The 21,286-nt window shown below is 41.5% G+C and overlaps 1 protein-coding gene across 3 annotated transcripts in view; it reads right to left on the bottom strand.

The window, feature by feature from the left end:
- The window catches only part of ARMH3 (armadillo like helical domain containing 3), a 175,297-nt gene that overhangs the window by 114,434 nt on the left and 39,577 nt on the right, over positions 1 to 21,286 (bottom strand). For all 3 annotated transcript variants that reach the window (XR_006208947.1, XM_042959897.1, XM_042959896.1), the window contains 6 exons: positions 20,338 to 20,439; positions 16,591 to 16,649; positions 13,820 to 13,885; positions 12,861 to 12,930; positions 11,729 to 11,789; positions 6,287 to 6,375 (listed from right to left, as the gene is read on the bottom strand). Coding sequence is in view for 2 of the 3 variants with exons in the window: in XM_042959897.1 (XP_042815831.1) it covers positions 6,287 to 6,375; positions 11,729 to 11,789; positions 12,861 to 12,930; positions 13,820 to 13,885; positions 16,591 to 16,649; positions 20,338 to 20,439 (447 nt within the window). In the remaining variant the exon portion in view is untranslated. The remainder of the gene's footprint in view (positions 1 to 6,286; positions 6,376 to 11,728; positions 11,790 to 12,860; positions 12,931 to 13,819; positions 13,886 to 16,590; positions 16,650 to 20,337; positions 20,440 to 21,286) is intronic.

Below are 21,286 nucleotides of genomic sequence, written 5' to 3' on the forward strand. Positions count from 1 at the left end.
CCTTGCTCAGAAGCCACTGCCTTCTAGGGTCCTATACCACCTGCTTATTTTTTCCAACACTGCCTAGCTGAAAGGTAGCCAAAATCATCACCCTTTAAGAAATCTAATAGTCAGTGAGACCGTGTCTCAGTGGGGGCATGTGATGTGGAACCAAGAACTTTACCTGCCAAAATGACAGAAACCAGTCACAGACCTATCCTGCTCACTGGAGATCTAGAAACAATGGCACCTCATGAAACCAAATGATATGTTCCTTTAGAACTAGTACAGGCAAAGCAACAAAAGCACAGCTACTCCTTCCTCTGTCTCTTTTAGTTGACAAGATGCTAATGGGCCTGTAAGAGTTGACATTTCTCTGGATAGGAAGTGACTTCATGTGCAGAGAAAAGAACAGAGATTTCTCACTCTTTTTAGGGGCTTTCTGGTGGGAATCTTTTTCTCCCTCTAACAGGCTAAACCTGTTAGAAATTCTTATCTTTTGCTTCTGCCAAGTTTCTGAGGGGATGAAAGAAAGAGTCAAAATAGTATAAATTTCAGATTTAGCCAAATGTGGTGATTTGAAGGAAAAAAAGAGTTTCCTGGCATTCTTTTTCAGTCCTGGGGCTTTCTACGCTGCTGTACAGAATCTTTCGTAACCAAATTATGGAAACAGAAAAATGCGTTCTAATGACCCTGTATTAAAACATTCTAAGAAGAATTGATTATCCACAGAAGAAAGAAGCCTCCATCTTTTTGCACATGGAAGCTAGAGCACTCTTAATTAGGCACATCAAGCCTAGAATACATCTTGTAATATCTTCTCCTACATCAGAGAAAATTTGGGGGAAAGAGGAAGAACAATTTAAAAAGCAATTTTAAAAACAAAATAGCAACAGCAGCTGCCAAAATTCCTCTTCCCATCTACTCTAGCTGTTTACTGCTTGTCCTTCCCTCCTCCCTATACCTTCTTCAAATCTAAAAGAGGCAATATTGTAGTTATATAAGATGTCACCATTGGAGGAAGCTGGGTGAAGGGTGCGAGAACTCGCTATACTATTTTTGCAACTTCCTGACTCTATAATTATATCAAAATTAAAATTTTTTTTTAAATTGAAAGTTTAAAAAAGAAACTAAACAAGAAAAAAAAAAAAGCTGATAATTAAAAGTTCAAAGGATAGTTTCCCCAAATCAGGAAGGGCTGACAAGCTGTCGAAGTTATACTTATACAAGAATGCACAGATCTACCTAAGGCTCAGGTCAGTCTTTCTCTTGAAAATTTTCAGTCCTGTATGACAACACCTACAATATAACAAGCTTCCAACAAAAGCCTCTCAATTCCCAGTCTCAAGGTATACCTAACCATGAAGTCACAGGCTTCTGCCAGCGATGAGAAAGCCAGCTGGATCCACAAAGCTGTGACACTCTCTGGGTTTTCCATATCTCCCAGTAGGTATCTAAAAGGTCAGGCCATGTACAATTTCTCTCTTTTTCACAAAGCTGTGAATGCTCTGGATGCTATTTAGCACAGTGAAGCTGAACAGATTGTTTTGGGGGCTTTAGGGGCCTTTCTTCCTGCAGGGAGGCAAATGTTGCCTAGTGATCTGCGTCTGAGCATAGGAGTCAGGAACTCTAAGTTCTAATCATGACTCTGCTTAGTATCTGGTTCCATGATCCTTAGCAAGGCACTTACCCTTCTACACCTCCACTCCCTTCCCCAACAAATGGTGATAAAAATAATGACATCACCAGGGATGTGGCAAAGTGAAAGGGTAAGAAGGACTGTGATCCATAGATAAATGTCGAGTATAAAATGTCAGTATAAATCTGCCTTTAAATCGACCCATGTTTTAGGACTATGGAAAGCTACACTGTTTAAATGCAGACTGCCTCCCCACTGCCCCTTCTGCCTGCAGAGGAAGTGAAAAAAGCTGACTCCACCCATGAAGCTCTGTTCAGGTCTTTTCCTCTGGAACAACTACATGCTTCTCTCTAAGCATTCTGCTCATTCTTTGGTTAATGGCTTAGAAACCAACAAAGTTTCCATTTTTACTTAGTTAAAAGCAATCCATGTATCTGTAGGTAAGGAAGAAACAGACAAAGGAAAGTGAAATCACCCACCACTCCCTGTCACATCAACAATTCAAATAAAAAGGTGATAAAATCAGCTCAACAGAAACATGACAACAAACATCCTACTGGGTTCCATTATTGTTATCATTGTTGTTGTTGTTTTCAGGCAGAGACATAACACCACGCTACTTTAAGAGAATGTTGATTCATCAATTATGGAAATTCTACATGTCCACTTACCCATTTATTTATTCATTCAAATGTTTTCTGAACACCTATTATAAGCCAAGTAGTGTGCTCAGGATAAAGCAATGATAAAAACACAGGCCTTGCACTATAGAACTTTAAGAGAAAAGAAAGATATTTAAATAAATCATTATACAGACTTACGCGAACACAGCAAAACAATACCGTATGCTAAAATAGAAACCCAAAGTGCTGTAGGAAGACACAGAAACTAAGACATAGTGACCAATGTGCTCTTTAGCCTAAGAAGTTCAGAGAGGAGATTGTAAAGGTAAAGTTCCCAGGAGGAATACAGTATGATCGGTAAATGAAAAATATTAAACCAGATAGTAAGATGTTCTGTGAAAACGGAATTAATTAGGAGGCCATGCAACCTAAAATTAAGACCGAGATTCGATTTTTTTTTTTTAATGTTTGTTTATTTTGAGAGAGAGAGAGAAAAGGGAGTACGCTAGCGGCTGGGGGTGGGGGGGAGTAGGGAGACAGAGAGAGAGGGAGAATCCCAAGCAGAGCCCAAGGCAGGGCTCGCACTCACAAACTGTGAGATCATGACCAAGAGTCTGCTGCTTAACTGACTGAGCTACTCAGGCACCCCAAGACAGGGATTCTTAGCAAAGGATCATGGATGGCTTCAGGGGGGCCATGAATTCTCTAAAATTATATGCAAAATACATATGTACAAATGGGCATTTTTCTGGACACAAAGATCATTTTTCATTATATTCTCAAAGGTAAAGACCTATCTCCTAGAATCTGATCATAAAACCTACTTTTCTATCCCTACAGAGAATAGATTTAAGACCTAATCTTTTACCTAAAATAGGAGATCTAGGTAGTCTAGAGGTCAGAGAAGGAAGAGCTTTTGAACTTTCCATAACTTAGGGAAAAATAGTGATTGCTAAAAAGAGGGCAATGAGAGAGGCAGGACTTATCCCTTTCCCTATTCTATTTGAAGTTAGCCTAAATATATTTTCCCACATACTCAAATACCATGGTGACAGGCACCATATAAATAGACAATGGCAGCACGGAGTAGGTCAGGGCTTATACATGCAAAACCAACATATCAGGCAGGATCAAACCCCCAACTAATACAGCTGCCTTCTTGTCAATAAGACCAACCCTAGGAATTCCATATGGGTATCTGGAAGGGGACCTCTGGCCACCTCCCCAATAACAAAGAACAACTGACTATAGTCAAACAGCATAGGGATAAAATCACCATTCTAAGCACAGTGATACTACACACCCACATTCCAAACGACAAAAGGCATTTGGGCCCTAGCCAACTGCTTCCGAGACACCCAACGGCTTCTGTGTGTCCAATCTAACAACACATGTCTTATCAGTTTTACTTACAAATAAAATTCAATTAAAGTTTGCAGCACATGTATGTCAAGCATCTATACACATCAGCATATTTTCCAGCGTGAGGTTCAAACATCTCTAGCAAATCCCTAAACCTAGAAGGCAAAGAAAGAGTAAAGCATGGGCATACCAACATATGAGGGGTACTGCCAGCCAAGGAGTGGGTGGATCCACCACAGCCACATTTATATTCACTGATTGCAATATTATACATTATTATGGGCTCTGATGCCTCAGATTTAGTGTAGTATTTTGCAACTTTCCTTAACACCTGCTGCTCTCCATCTCACTGTACACTCCGTGTACGAACACACAGAGCCAGGGTTCCAGGAGGCTCACCCAGTCTCTATAGGAAAAGGACCTAACCTCATTTGGCAGAGAACTCTAGTACAAGTGCCTATACCTCAGGAACAAGAAGTCGTCCAAGCATTACTACAATGACCCTCATAAACATCTCCTCTGAACCTATCAAGGACCACAGAATGCCAATCAATCAGTCCTGGGATAGCACATAATTCAGACCAGAGCTGCACGTGACAAAGTACTCAAAGACTTAAAGTCACTGACCAACACAGAATAAAAGTGGTCTCCTGCCTCACAATTTTCTAGCCAGAATGGGGAAATGCTAAGGTCAAGAAAAGATAAGTATAAAAGACATTTTTAATCTCTTTAAAAGATAGCTGCCTCTTTTTTTAATGTTTGTTTATTTACTTTTGAGAGAAAGAGTGCACAGTCAAGTGGGGGAAGGGCATAGAGAGAGGGAGACAGAGTATCTCAATCAGGCTCCACAGTGTCAGCACAGAGCCTGATGCGCGCTCAGACCCACGAACTATGAGATCGTGACTTGAGCCAGAGCCAAAACTAAGAGTCAGATGTTTAACCAACTGAGCCACACAGGTGCCCCGATAATTGCCTCTTTAAACAAAGAGGATGGCAATGTATTTTGGGGTTTACAACATCTGTACAAGTAGAATGTATGACAGCAGTGGCACAAAGGACAGGATACAAGGTGGAGGAAAGAGAGTAATGGAAGGCCCTGGGCCCCAGGGAGACAGACTAGGGTGAACAGTAAAAGGCAACATGGAAAAGGCAATGCAACGAACAATGAGGAAGAGGACCACAGGTGATGAGGATGGGAGAAAAGCCAGAGAGATCCCAAGGACCAGAGACAGGACGGCTAGGATAAAAAATAAAGCAGAAAAAGAGAAAATCAAACCAGGAAAGAATCAAAAGCAGGCAAAAACTATTGCCACCAACTCGTTAATATTACAATGGGTAATTTAACCCCAGTTACAGACATAAGCCATTTGTACTCGTTGTAAGTCCTACAACTGTACCAACATCCATAGATTTGTATCATTTTTGTGTTTTCTCTTTAAACCTAACTCTTTAGAACCTAACAGTCATATAACTATCCTATAGGCAACCACAATACTCCTGTATATTAAAAAGAATTGTTTCTACCCAGGAGATTCTACCGCCTTTTAGTCATTTCAATCTCTTTTGATCTCTTTAGACCGTCTGATATTCCCTCAATCTCAAACTTTCACACAATCATACTCTTTTCTCCTAAAATACGAAAAAGCCACTATTGCCACTTAGTGTTTTTCTCCTGTTCGCCCTTCACCACCATTGGCAATAACTGCAAAGAACTTGCTAATCCATTAATTAAAGATCTCTACTTCCCATTATAGAGGACTAAATTTAGAAAGCCAAATTGGGTTGGGAGGAAACCATGTGTCACAACAAGTGAGATGAATTCCATGGGAGGGGGTGGAGTTACTGGCCTGTTTCTCATAGAGGCTCTGACACTAACACACCCTCCTCTGTTGAGAATACAGAGAAGCTCTCATGGGTGGGGCAACCATTCATCCACTGTAATCATCTGAAAAAGACTTTATTGTACCATCAGGTCACAAAAGTCACAGGACCTATCAGCAAGCAAATGCCTCAGGGAGCATGCCTCCTCTGCTTTCCTGAAACCTCCAATTTAGTTACACAAAAGAAAGGGGTGGCAAGCCAGCATTGATTGTACCCTTAGAGAAGAACCACTTCCCGCCAGCAGGGGTGGCTGTGACTTTACTGGGCTACCAAATGGATACAAAGACAAAAGTAAACACTGTAATTTGCTGTTTTTGTCTCTGGCACAGGGGGAGTGGTACAAATGACACTGTCTGTAAACAGTAATAACGCCAGATGTAACACAAAGAACAGGATTCCCCCCATCTCTCCACCCCCTCCCCGCCCCCTCTCCCTATGACATTCCTCCTGAGATTACTCATCTTGAGGAAACACAGAAGACTCCCTATAGTCCATATGCCGCTACCACATGGAATGGAGGGAGAATCCAAGTTTGTACAGACTCCTCCTACCTCACTCTTACTCAAAGCAAGAATCATTAGAACTCAGATATATTCAATTGTTTCTACCGGCTAATAAAAAAAAAATATGGGGGAGAAGGAATTTGAGAGAAAGTATGGAACAGATATGTGGCATTCCCAGGTCCCGATTAGAAGCATCCTAAACAAACTAAAAAGTTAAAAAAAAAAAATTCATCTGTGCCTAGCCCTAGAGGCTCATAAAAAATATAGAGAAAGAAGATGAATTCAGAAGAGAAAGTTACCTGACCAGAGTTCCCGCCAGGTGTAATGCAGGCGTACTCTACACTTCTTCTGGTAGCAAAGTAGTTTATGTACTACCTGAATGCAGCGTCTGTAACAGAGGAAAACTGGGATAAGCCTAAGAGTCTGATGCAACTCACCACAGATACCCTATACTGTGGCAAGACAGCTTTGCTAAGGCCACTAAAGATGCTGGATATGAATTTGTACCAGGTCAAAGAAAGACACTTTAGCTTTTAAACTGTTCTCCCCCAGCCACCCGCACACAGTGCTTGTGCTAATTCCCTTTATCACTAGGAAAAGGGGGCTATAATCACATATAGGTCAGCCATTCATTAGGCATTATGGATACCATTCCCTTAAGTTATCTTTCCCCAGAGGAAAGCATTTATCAGTGAAGCAGAATTAGACCACTCCGTTAGATGCTGCAAACACAGGATACAAAAATAAAAAATTAAAGACCTTAAGTCTTCAGATCTATTTAAATTTGTTTTTAAATTTTAAATTAAATTTTGGCTTAATTCATAATTAACTTAAATTGTATTTACATTAAGAGTTAAATTAAAAATTCATTCTTCACTTGCACTAACCACATTATCAAACACTCAACAGCCACATGAGGCTGGCGGCAACAACACTGGACAGCACAAATATACAGAACTTTTCTATCATCACTAAAACTTCTACTGGATGATACAATTCTAGATCACTGGAATATTCAATATTAGTCACATCACAATAACATATATGTTTGGGGGAGTACCTCCAAATAGGCAGCAAATAGGAAAGACATTTTTAAACATTATAAACCTAGGGGCACCTGGGTGGCTCAACTGGTTGAGCGACCGACTTCTGCTCAGGTCATGATCTCGCCGTTTGTGAGTTCAAGCCCAGCATCGGGTTCTGTGCTGACAGCTCAGAGCCTGGAGCCTGCTTCAGATTCTGTGTCTCCCCCCTCTCTACCCCTCCCCTGCTCACGCTCTGTGTCTCTCTGTCTCTCAATAATAAATAAACATTAAAAAAATTTAAAAAAAAATAAACATTATAAACCTAACAAAAAATGTTTTTTCATCTCTGACTGGGGGACGGTTTTGAAAGCATAAAAAGCCATGGAGGAAAGTACAAAGTTGAATACTCATGAAATTTACTTCCTAAAAATGAATACCTTGTGTGATTTTTTTAATTACATTAAAGCCAAACCGTATGGGAAATTATACGTGTAGCAAAAGATACCAAAGCATTACTACGCTTAATGTGTATGTTTATACAAATTGATAAGAAAAAATAATAACGCCCCTAATAAGAAAGATGGTTAGTGCCGACTTGGTGGCTCAGTCGGTTAAGCATCCAACTCTTGATTTCGGCTCAAGTCATGATCTCACAGTCGTGGAATTGAGCCCTATGTCAGGATCTGTGCTGAGCGTGGAGTCTGCTTGGGAGTCTCTTCTCTCTCTCTCTTTCTCTCTCTCTCTGCTCCTCACCTGCTTGTGTGCACACGCACATGCTCTCTCTCAAAATAAACATTTAAAAACAAAATTTGTAAGTGAATGTTGGTAGTAGCATTATTCATAATAGCCAAAGATATAAACAACACAAATGTCTATCCACTGATGAATGGATAAATAAAATGATGTCACACATCCATACAATGGAATATTAATCAGCCAGAGAAATGACCAACCATGCACAGTACATTCCTGCACACCAGCACCTCTCACATGGCCCGGGATCTGGACAGCCTGAACCTCGGCTCTGTTGACAATGCCACCCAACATGGAGCCCCTGCAGAGCAGCAGGGAGATACTACCTGTGCCCCCACTTCTGCTGCCACCACCCTCTGGTTCAAAGGCTATGACACTGTTCCTGAGCTCTGCTCCTGCTTCTGCAGCCACCCAATAGGTGACAACACCAGCCTGGTGGTCTCAATAACTTACACTATTTACCAAGCAGAATGAAAATTTTCACAACTGTTACAGCCTTAAAAATACTGGCTGAATTACTCTAAATGTACTGCTTCTCTGGGGCATTTTGTTTCCTGTTTCAACATGAGACAGTTCCACTCTAGCCTGAAGTCTTCTTGTGGGGTCCACTGACGTCTCTACTTTCTTCCAGAGCCTCCCCCCAGGTTTGAGAATCTCTTACTGAGAAAGTCCGGCATGTAAGAGAAGCTTAAAGGAAACATATTCTCCTCAGAGACTACTTCTCCTCCCTCCCAAATCCTGTGGCAGCAGTGGGGGTGGCAGCAAGAATCAAGAAATATAGTCAGGAATGAAATTAATTGGTTAAGTTTCCCCACCTCCTACTGCTCCAGGCAAGACCTGCCTTTTCTCTCTCTCTCTCTCCTTTTTTATAAGTACCTTTCTCCATTATTACTTCACCTACAGCATTCATACACAGATGTGAAATTGTTTCATTTTTGACCCAGATTCTGGTTTGGAGTATTAAGGCTTTCCACACTATCTATTTCTTCATATTTTACCAGGAGGATTATAAACTTATCTGAAATGATAGAAATTCATTTTGCTTTCAATTTCTCACTCTGCTGTACGATGCTGAAAAGCAGTACATAATGAGAAGTGAGAACAGCAACCTGGCCTGATGCCCAGCTGGGAGCAGAGAAGTTCACCTAAAAAGGACTTGATGCTCCAAATGCTAAAAGCTGGGAAGAGGGCTGGAGGAGGGGGTGGGGAGATCTGGAAATATGCCCACGGGTAGTAATGAAGAAAGTGAATTCAGCCTGAGGGTGTGACCTTCTGCCCAGCCGCTGTCAGGTTGATGCCTCATTATCTCCTCCATCTTCCCTAACCTCAGGACATTCAATTAGGGAACAGGTGGAAAAAGCAACTGAGAAAGCAAGGCAATACCAAAAAAGTTAGAAACGGGGGTGGGGGGGGGGGGGAGGGGAGGCAGGCAGGGAGAGAATTAAAATATTTATGTAGACCAGGGTCATTGGCTGGGATGTGAGGATTTGGGTAGACAGCTACATACCTGTAATTCTACATACTGAACACCCAATCTTATGTCATCCCACTTTCAACTGTCCACCATCAGCCACTTAGGCAGCCATCTTTCTACTCTCCTATGCTTCCTCCATGCACTCTACACTCTAATCATCCTGAATTACTTTCTACTCTCCAAACATGCCACACTTTCAAGCCTCTGAACATGCTGGTCCCCTGCTTGGTGTGTCCCTCCCTGACTCCTCCACATAGAAAACTCCCACTGTTTCTTCATGACTCAGGTCAAATTCAACCTTCTCTGTTATCTTCTCTGATGCCCCAGTCAGCATTAGTCACCCTGTACAAATCTTTCCTTTGTCACTTATCGCAGCAGTAGTTAAGAGTACAGTCTCTGGGGTCGGAGAGACTGGAGTCTGAATCCTGGTGATGCAACTTACTGGGTGTGTGACTATGGTAGTAGGCCTGCAAGATGGCCCCAGTGGTCCCCACCTCCTGGCATATTCATATCCTTGTATAGTCCCTTCCCACACTGTAAAAGGGTTGGTCTATGTGCCCAATAGAAATGGTGGGTCATTTGAGATCAGGTTATAAAAGACACTATGGCTTCCATCCTAGACTCTCCTCTCTTGGATTACTAGCGTTGGGGGAGGCCAACTGCCATGGCAAGCAACGCTATTGAGAGGGCCACATGGCAAGGAACTGAGGTTTGCCACCAACCATGTAAGTGAGCTTGGAAGCAAATTCTCAAGCCCCATTAGAGTCTTGGATGTCTACAGGCCCAGCTAACACTTTGCAGCCTTGTAAGAAACCTTATGCCAAAACTACCCAGCTAAGCTGCTCCTGGATTCCCGAGCCACAGATACTGAGATAACAAATATTTGTTTTAAACCACTAGGTTTGGGGTCATTTGTACACAGCAATGGGTAACTAATACACCAGAGAAGGGATAGCAACAGCCTAGAATTTACAGTAAGAAAAGCTGGCTTCAGGAAAAGGCAGTGGTGCTTACTAACAGAATAACCCTGAGCAAAGCACTCCATCTCTGGAGTCTCAGTTTCCTTACCTGGAAAATGAGAAAACAACAACTATAATAATAAACTACGAAGTAAATAGCATATCCTAAAACTAGAACATAAGATAATCAAGTAACAAATAAAGTTGTAGTATAATAAATCTGACCCCTAAGGTACTAAGGTTCAGAGATACACCTAAAATGAGCCAAAAACTAATCTAATCAGCATAAAAAAAAAAAAAGAAAGCAGCTTCCATGGTCTTTCAATTAAAATAAAGAATCAGGCTCACTTTCTTTCCTCATTTTCAAAAGAAAATGCAAATAGAAAAATGCAAACTGCAACCTACTTAACCTAATTTGTAGCATTTATTTAGACCTAAGAAGCCAAGATTACATGACATGACCTACGGTCTAAAGAGCTGGAGGGCTACTCTATTCAGAGTAAAATCCTTTATACCTCCTAGATCCCAGGCCTGGCACTGGAGTGAGGTACAATGACCTTGCTGTTCACGAAACAACTCTCCTCCTGAAAAAAATGGAAGTACTGATTCTGTTGTCAGACTCAATTTAGATTTTTTTTTTTTAATGTTTATTTACTTTTTAAAAGAGAAAAAGCACGAGCAAGGGAGGGGCAGAGAGTAGAGGGAAACACAGAGTCTGAAGCAGGCTTCAGGCTCTGAGCTGTCAGCACAGAGCCCAACGCAGGGCTCGAACACATGAACCGTGAGATTATGACCTGAGCCGAAGTCAGTCACTTAACCAACTGAGCCACCCAGGCACCCCTCAATTTAGATACTTTTTAAGGAAAAAACATAATATACATATTTGGGATCACACTAATGTAGCACGGCTGTTCTTGGGCACTAAAGAAGAATGAAGAAACATCAAATGAGAGAGAAAGCCTAAAGGCTTAAACTTTATTAAAATAGGATGATTTTCAGTTGCCTCTAGTTGTGTTGGTTTAAAGAAATGGGATAAACAATCTGATCTCAGGAGGCAGGAATCTCCCAACCAGGACACTACATACGTAATTTACCTAGCTAACACGGTTCTGACTAGGCTGCTGAGGACAATGTAGGCTAAGAAGCTCTATCTCTCTGGCCTTTTCCTACGTCCTAACTACTTCTGACTACTTTCATGCCAATGCCTAGGGATGACTAAGTGGCCTGCTGATATTCTGTATCTTTGGATTACAGCAGCCACCCATGATCACTACTTCAGTGCATCAACCTTGTTCTCCATGCAGTGTGCCTAAAGGGATAATGAAGATATGTGCAGAATCCAAACTGTAGTTTGTACAGTTTCTCCCTTCTGGAAAGATGTATAAATCCAGGCCATAAAATGCTCCCTGACACTCATACACAAGTGTGTTTTTCCTGAAGCAAAGTATATATAGAAATGTGACTATAAATTTCCTATCACTCAATTCTATAAAATAGATTTGTACACATTAAGCGATCCATGATACTTACACATACAGATCCATAGGAAACTCCTTCATCATGTGTGTTACAATAAACTCTACCATCAGGTCTGAATGGGAAAAGGATAACAATTAGATGAATCAGAATGAAACGCATTCCATGCCTTTGAGTTGGGAAAAAAACCTGAGTATACCTTGCTCTCATGCTGAATGGCAACCGCTAACCACGTCTTTATTCACGTACACTGAAATTTATTTTATATAAGGCACTTTTCACAACACTTGCACTACCTGCCACTTGTAAAGTAACAATTAGCTCACTCTCCTACTTCCAGAAGGATACCTTGACCTGCCAATAAATTCACGTACACAAGAGATTTCACTGCACAGATATTTTGTACCATGGCACTAAAGCAAAATGCCAGAGGGAAATCATATTCTGAGAACCGAGCAATGAGGCAAGTAGAGAAGAAATTATGGATCGCATGTGTACAACTCGAGACTCCACTTTAAAGAGATGTCAGTCTATCTCATCTCACAATCACGCTCAGTTTGACAGATATTGACTGAAATGGTCTGTGGGGCTTTGGGTCAATGGAGCCTTATTATATAGTCTTAATTACTGTTTCTAAAATCAGGTAGATTTAGGAAGTAGGGCTGAAAATCCAAGTGAAATGGGATTAAGAGTTCATATTATTCCCCTGAGGAAAATGCAGAATTCTGGGCAGACAAAATTCCCTAAGTTACAACCCCCTACTGTCAGCTCTGTCAGCTTCATCTCAGCTTAATTTACTCAAAGGAAATTTTTGTATAGCTGAACCTTGAACCTCAAGCCTCCTGGCCAGCTGACACATCAATATGAACCAAGAAGAGAGTGAAATTTGAAATCTTGATCAGGAATAAAACATTTTACAAATTTAAATCATGTACCAGGCTTAGACTTACCCATTTATCTCCCTGGAAAGATCTTTCTCTTTGAACAAGAGAACGCTTTAATTGAGCAATCTAGTCACTGGAGTTGTTTTACCAAACTGAACGATAAACGTGGTTTCTTACACCAGAGAAGAAACGTAACTAGTAACTTCTTTGAGGGAGAAGCACATCAACCAGGATCTATCCCTCCTCTTAATCATGAAAATCCGTCACTGGCTCAGGAAAATGCCAATTTTGATAAGACTCACCCAGTACTGCACATACTAAGGGACGGCAGGGAAGGTTCTTGTCTGCTGCCTTCTTCCTGTGTCTCATAGGCTGCACACAAAAAAGAAATGAAATTAGTGGACACATGAACTGACATCCAATGGCTCGTCATCATGTTCTTCATGAAAATAAAATCACTCTGACATGCTACCTTTTCTTTCTTTTTCTAGTGATGGGGGTGGGGTGGGGCAGGGAGGACTTATAAATGCTTCTCAGTTATCAACGCAGGCCTGTGACAAAAACACAATTCACAGCAAGACAACAGCCCCAATGGACACTGGAGCATACTACAATGGGAAAGCTGTTGTTTTTACCTTGATTTTATCTATACAAGGGACATTACTAAGAACAAAAGAGACATACTGGTATCTTTTCTTTGATAAAATAATTAAGAAAAAGAAGAGGAGCAGGTAACTGTGTAGAGGCAGCAACAGTAGCAGTTGCAAAAAACAAAAGTTAAGTTTGAAATGTAAACCTCAACATGATATTTTTAAACATATCTCCAAGTTCTAAGAAATTCCCTGATCTTCCAAATTCAATTTCCCCCACCTCTCAGATAAATAAAGCAGCATGTGGTCTTAACTATCAAAGGTCACAGGGCATTTTGCAAATGAAAGGCTTAGACCCATCTCCTCGTGGAAATCTACTGATTTCTGATACTTCTACTGATACATTCTAACATTACTGCCATGAGACTATGGTTGTGGATCTTTTCATCCTCTCTTGAGTAAGAAAGAGCTCCATGACATGCAAAAAAAAAAAAAAAAAAAAAAAAATTCCAACAACAGGCATGGGCCTGTTGAACAGCAGTTAAGCAAAAGTTCTTTAGTACAACATTCCACCCACATTTGTTCTAAGTAGGATCAATTTCATCCTCCCAAATCCTGCCAACACACCAAAAATTTCCTCTAAGAAAAACAAGAAACAAAATCACACCTACCATTCTATGTAAGTTTACTCGAAAGTTCATATTGTCGTCATGCAAAAATGCATTGGCATACTGATCCTTAAAAAATAGAAATAAGGAGAAAAAGTAAGGAATGAGAGCTATATTTAGGAAACTCAGTTTATAATCTATCACACTTGCTATAAATCCTTGGACTTCAAGAACTACTACTTTCAAGGACCAGTTGAAGAGCTAATGAGATGAGCCTAGAATCTTAATGTCAAACTCTACTTAAGCCAGGAGACTTAGATGTAATTCCACAGTGTGTCTCTAACTGGTCAAAAATCTCTCAGCAAATTACAAACAATAAAAATTAAGGCACAGGGACTTGAGGCGAATGCTGAGAGGAATCTGTTTTCTTATTTTCTCTTCCTTTCCATCTGCCCAAGGAGCCTGCTCTATTTGTGACAGCTTGAAGGTTTTCATCAGGGCTGCAGGATACATGTGCAGACTCCACATGAGGAGCCACGATTAGGAAGAAAGGTCTGTACTCCACTGGGAATGGGCTTGGCACAACAGGAGAAAACTGCTATGCTGGCAGCAAGGCAGTAGGGAAGACCCTGTCTATCTCTGGCCTTGCTCAAGACTGACGGAAAATCAAAAACTTCTCACCCGTGGATCAGTAATAAATATCCCTTGGCCCTTTCCCAACAGTGTTTTTGAAGATCTGACAGACTCCAATTACTAAGAACTGTTACAATTTGTGAAAAACAACTCCTTTAAAGATAGAAAGATTTCTGAAAAGCAATTACAACCAGCCCACTGCTAATAAGCAGCTCTTGTAGCGGCACCTGGCTGGCTCAGTCAGAAGAACATGCGACTCTTGATCTTGGGTCATGAGTTCCAGCCTCATGCTGGATGGAGAGACTGAGAGAGAAAGAGCACAAGCCAGGGAAGGGGGCATAGGAAAAGAGAGAGAGAGAGAGAGAGAGAGAGAGAGAGAGAGAGAGAGAGAGAGAGAAAGAGAATCTTAAGCAAGCTCCACACTCAGCATGGAGCCCAACTCAGGGCTCAATCTCAAGACCTGGGATCATGACTTGAGCCGGAATCAAGAGTCGGACATGCTCGTCCGACAAGCCACCCAGGTACCCCAAGATTACTTAAATAAATAAAACCTAAAAAAATAATAATAATAACAAGCAGCTCTTCTATAACCAGCAACCCATAACCTGGTGAAAAGTAGGTCATCTTTTCACAGAGAATATAAAAAGGGAAAAACTGAGCAAGATCTTTACTCCATGTGGACCACCTTTACCATTTTTCTTAAGAGAGAAAAGATGAAAATAAGGAATAGTAAAGGAGGAAACTGAAGAGAAAATTTAGCTCTAAATTGACTCAAGTCCTGCCCATAACCAGGGATCAGCCTAAGTGAAACCATTTGGGTCCTGTGGGTTTTTTTTTTACACCTTTGTTGCCACCAAGATGCAGGGTGAGTTCAGGCCTAATTAATCCAACCAAAAGAGCCTCCTTATAAAGCACCTTTTATTTTTACCCTTGGGTTCTTGTTCTTCACCAAACTGCAATCAGCCCAACTTTACTCAGGTTCTAATTCCTCTCTTTGGCTTTTCTCTCCACCAACTCCCCATAGGAAACTTGAGCTCCATTTTTTTTTTTTTTAAGTTTTTTATTTTGAGAGAGAGAGCAAGTGGTGGGGAGAGTGGGGTGGGCAGAGAGAGAGGATCCCAAGCAGGCTCCTCATTGTCAGCTCAGAGCTAGACGTGGGGATCGAACTCACGAATCATGAGATCACGACTTGAGCCGAAGCAAGAGTCGAATGCTTAACCAACTGAGCCACCGAGGCACCCTGGGCTCCTTTTTTCATTTTGCTAAATGCAAAAAACCCAACATGGGCAGCTTCAAAGGGGCATTATCATTTTTTCTACAGAGGCTTAAGTCTGTTATTTAAAACTCTTTAAGAGCTCGCTCTCCTTCTCTCTCTGCCCCTCCCCCACTCATGCTCTGTCAAAAATGAATAAACATTAAAAAAATTTTTAAAAAGGGGGGGCACCTGGGTGGCTCAGTTGGTTAAGTGTCCAACTTCTCACAGGTTCATCAGTTCGAGCCCCACATGGGGCTTTATGTTGACAGCTCAGAGCCTGGAGCCTGCTTTGGTTTCTGCGTCTCCATCGCTCTCTGCCCCTCCCCCAGTCATGTTCGCTCACTCACTCTCTCTCTCAAAAATGAATAAACATTAAAAAAAAAAAACTCTTAAGACCTCACATCTTCTAGTCTGAAATTATCGAAGTTATAACACCACTCATTATTAATTAATCCAGTAAATACTAATTGAGCCTCTATTACATGCTAGATGCTGAGAATACTGAGAACACACTGGTGAAGGAGACAAAGTACTTGGTATCAGAGTTTACATTCTTTTTTTTTTTTAACTTTATTTATTTATTTTGAGTGAGTGAGTGAGTGAGTGAGAGAGAGAGAGAGCACGAGGAGAGAAGTGACAGAAAGAGAGGGAGAGAGAGAGGATCTCAAGCAGGCTCTGCACTGCCAGCACAGAGCCTGACATGGGGCTCAAACTCAAAAAACATGAGATCGTGACCTGAGCTAACCAAGAGTTAGAGGCTTAACCAACTGAGCAACCCAGGCACCCCTCAGAGCTTACATTCTAGTGGGAGGAATGTAGGGAGACAAACAAAGAGGAAAGAGTTTCCCTCCCAAGCTTTAGGAACCTAAAAGTCAGGAACAAGAAAAGGGCAGAAAAAAGCACCCTGTAAGAGATGGGCTACTATCAGAAGGCTAGCAGCACCTACCTCTGCAATACACGTAAGTATAATCAAACAGAGTTTGCCACTGTGAAGTCGGTGCTCATCTGTAAAGAAAAAATAAACCCTTCTCTCCATATCATCCAAACCATGTTTCTATACAGAAAAAGATATGTATCATCAAAATGAACATTTCTACTTTCCCCCCCTTTCATAAAATTCCTGAATGAAAATCAAGGCTCTACTTGCATAATTCTTGCTTTTCTACCTGGCAAAAGAATTCCCCCAGAAGATTTTTTTTCTAAAATATTCTGGCAGTCTGATGGACCACTAACCACCTTCCTGAGAGCCATCTACTTAATATAATGGTTCCTACTGTCATGGCCCACATTAGGGCCATGCCCTTTGTTTCCATATCAACTCTTTGCTTCTAAATAGTCAGGCCCTTTCCCCACCCCTCCCATCTACCAGCTAGAAGCACAACCTTCTTATCCACCTCCCACAAAATCTGGAAAGGTTTTATAACTGTTCATAGCAAACTGGCAGTGGAATCAGAAACAAATTACTTGAAGAACAGGGTCCACCCCATGCCTTTCCTTGTACTGTGCACACTATTTATGACCAGAAAAGCTGTGAACTCTTCATCATTTTTCTTTCCTTCCTGCCAAAATTATTCATTCTACAAATATTTACTTAGTACCTACTATGTGGCAGGCACTGTGCTAGGCATTACAGACACAGCACTGAACTAAACAAAGGTCCCTAGTCTCCCAAGACCCACATTCTAGTTATTAAAAAAGAAGGTAACCGGGGCGCCTGGGTGGCTCGGTCGGTTAAGCGTCCGACTTCGGCTTAGGTCATGATCTCACGGTCCGTGAGTTCGAGCCCCGCGTCGGGCTCTGTGCTGACCGCTCAGAGCCTGGAGCCTGTTTCAGATTCTGTGTCTCCCTCTCTCTCTGCGCCTCCCCTGTTCATGCTCTGTCTCTCTCTGTCTCAAAAATAAATAAACGTTTAAAAAAATAAATAAATAAATAAATAAAAATAAAAATAAAAAAGAAGGTAACCTCAACAGCAGGGCTCTAGACCCACACAAATGACCAAGAAAGAGCTACTCCATCACTGCCAATTACCAGAACCATGAAAGCTTATTTACTTTCCAAGATCTTTGTGGGTGAGGAGGTGAAATGGAAGCAAAAAGAGGGTTCATGCCAGAATATCCAAAAAGGACAAATGGTTTATGATGTCTCAAATCAGCTTTAACAGGACCCGGCTTGAAGTCCATTCCGAGAGAAGATCTATTAACAGATTACAGTGCTATAGAAATGAGCTAAGAGAACTCACCCTGACATTAACCTGCTACTGCCTCAAAGATAAAATCAACTAAAACCTGACAATTAGAAGGCATAATGGGGGTTGTAGTCCAGAAATACATTCATCTCTTCTCATAGACAATGCAAATACAGTAATAATACTTACCTGACATTCCCCAGAGCTTACATCAGAGTTCCTAGGCAGCCAGAAGAGAAATGCCCCCGCCTGTGCAAAACTAGATTCATGAGACTCTTCTACTTATCTGCAATTTCTCTGGCACTATCCTCCCTTTCCTCAAAAGCTGATAAGCAACTCCTGTAAAAAAAGCCTGCCGCAATCTCTCCACTTAAGAAAAAAAAAGTGTTTCTGAATACAAAACGAAGGCATATTTCATTATAAACTTTTTTAACTCAGAAAAGCACAAAAAAAGGACAACAAAAAACAAGTTTAATCACCCCACCCATTTGTCCTAACTGGTAAAATTTTGGTGAATCAACTTTAAAGTCTGCGTAGATATACGTATATACACATATACATTTTAGATATACATATATATTTTTAATATTTTTGCCTACTGTCTATTTTTATCTTAGAGAGCAAGAGAACACGTGCACGAGCAGGGGAGAGGCAAAGGAAGGTGGCAGGGGGCAGAGGGCGATTGGGAGGGGCAGAGGGAGAGACAGAATCTTAAGCAGGCTCCATGCCCAGTGCAGACCCCAAGGTGGGGCTCGATCCCACAACGCTGGGATCATGACCTGAGCCGAAATCAAGAGTTGGATGCTCAACTGACTGAGCCACCCTGGCATGCCCCGCCTAATGTCTATTTTTAAGATTAATCAGATACTCCTTCAAGGTAACAATACCCCAAATTAGAAGAACCTCAGGAGAAAAAGGCTTTGAAAGCAGAGCTGAATCAAAGGAATGATAAAATTTTGGAGAATGGAGAAGAGAGGAAAAACTGGGTAGAGGACACACAGGTAGCTTCAAAAGCATGATTTCTTCAGGTTGAGTAGCAGGTTTATATATGTTTGTTTTATTATGCTTCATAACTTGTGCTATTTGTTATGCTTACTATAAGCCTCATAATTTAATATTCATACATATAAGAAGTATCTTTTTATAGGTATCAAATAATATATAATAAAGAATAAAGAGCTAATATCTGGATAGGGGGACAGAGCAGAGCCAAGACAAAGTTGCTTCTATTGCTCCTAAAATCATAATGAGATCCTATCAGTCAGGGCATACAGAAGGTCAGGGGATTAACACATAGCAACAGCTGGGCCAATGTAGCACAGGAGACATTTTTCTTCTTCTGTTCCTCACTCCCTCAGTCTCATAGGAGCCATGTTTGACGTTAATTCTCCATCATACCTAACACTGCCCCTTGCCATATTTAGGCTGACTGTTGGCAAAGACCAATCCCAGCCTGAGTTCAGAGAGACAGCCTGAGACCACCCATGCTACCATTAATCTGCCCTCAACTTTGCCTTCTATTTTATGTACGACAAAGTGACCAGGACAAAGAAGTTTATAAAATCATTAGAGCTGAAAGTAAGTTCCACGGGCCTCAGTTCACTGTTACATAGCAAGCAAAGCTACAAGTTCATTTGCAGGGTCACATCTATACAGTCTTTTCTGTGGTTGCTATGACATTTCTAGAGAAAGGAAGAGGTTATCTCCCTCCACAAAGGAGAAGCCAGGGCCCCAGGAAACATAAATACACAAAAGTCTTGTTATCCTGGCCTACCAGATCTCACCTGCTGAGTCTCAGAGGCCCACCAACCATCTCTGCCGCTCCGCTCAGAGCGGACTGAGATACATACTGGATAGAATCTGCTGGATTTCCTCCCAATCCCCTCTCACACCTAGCCCAACTATTACCCTTCCCTACTGCCAGTTAAAAGACTATAGATGTAACAGATGAAGAACAGGAGACCAGAGACAACAAACTCAAACTTTTCCAACAGCCACTCCCCTCCTGCTTCCACCCTACATCTCTAGATGGGTAAGGACACTTCTGTTTTAAGTGTTAAGGAACACTGTCCTTCTCAATCTCACCTCTTCCTACGGTACTCAGTACAATAGTCCACGAATTCTCACCACAAGCTGATGCTTCCAATTCTTGTCCTCAAAAGGGAAGTCCCTGATGCATGCTAATCCCTCCCCTTCCCACACAATAGACTTTGCATCTACTTACCAAAATCTGCTAAAATCACTTGCTAGTTCTTGTAAAGACCAATTTTTTTTTCCTGTTCTATTTTTGAAGTACTCCCCCTCCAGCTCCAGGTTTTCCCAACACCACCTAATTGCCATCTGGCAGTGAGAAATCACTGTTTTCCAGTAATCAGGACCATCACCCTGTACAGGAGGCCCCAACAGTTCATCCAAAGTTTCAAAGTATTAATGCTGCTCCTTGATTCTAGCTAAGTAGCTGCCTGCCACACCTCCTGCTTCCTGAGCCCCCCAGGTAGCCTGCCTTACCTTTGGTGTCCTGCATGACAATCGAGCTGTACTTTAAGAAGGTTATGAGTAGATTACTGGTCTGTACATCTGCATCCAGTGGGAGTTCCACAGAACTTATAACTGGAATAGAACAGATGAAATGTATTTAGCCTATAACATATTCTAAGACTTCTACTTACATAGCCAATTTGCCAGCAGACAAAAAGCACCAAATAAACTTTTTCCACGAAAGAGGGAGGACCAAGTGCTTCGCATTAAACCCTTAGCTACTGTTCCTAGGCCTCTAGAGCCCTTCCTACTCCCATGATTGGTCCCAAGACCAATACCTTTCCTGTAATATAGGAGAGCAGGTCTCCGGGAACAGTGCTTTTCTCCCAACATCCTAAAAAGGGTCTTTTGATTCTGCTTTTAGCGTCAAGTAACCCAAAAGTGTTCAGGGCCCTTCTTAAAGGCACTCTGATTTGTACCTAAGGGAAAGATCTGTATTGAATATAAATGAGCCTTGCTTTGATGAGTCTCCTACTTAAAATAAATGACAATTCATTCCTAATAAGGAGAAATCTTGCTCAGTTTTAAGAATAAGACTTTAGGCTAGAAATACCCAAGATGGAAGGGAAAAAAGTTAAGACAGAATTACATGCAAATTCTACTCCTTAATCTCTTCCCCTGCCCCGGCCCCCCGAAATGGAACCTGAAAAAGAATACTGAAAACAGGTGGACACTATTGATTGGGATAGCCTGGAAACTGAGTTTTATACACCCAGCTACTTCTTATTTCCAAGAGAAATTACCCCTTGTCCCCACTCTCTGAGCCACAGTTGTAATGAACAATGAGGGACCAAACCAGGGCTAACCCACACAGAATCGTCTTTCTGGTTTTTTCTTTTTTTAAAGTAGGCTCCACATCCAATGTGGGGCTTGAACTCACAACCCTGAGATCAAGAGTCTCATGCTCTATCAACTGAGC

The sequence above is a fragment of the Panthera tigris genome, chromosome D2, assembly GCF_018350195.1.
Source record: "Panthera tigris isolate Pti1 chromosome D2, P.tigris_Pti1_mat1.1, whole genome shotgun sequence".
NCBI lineage: Eukaryota > Metazoa > Chordata > Mammalia > Carnivora > Felidae > Panthera > Panthera tigris.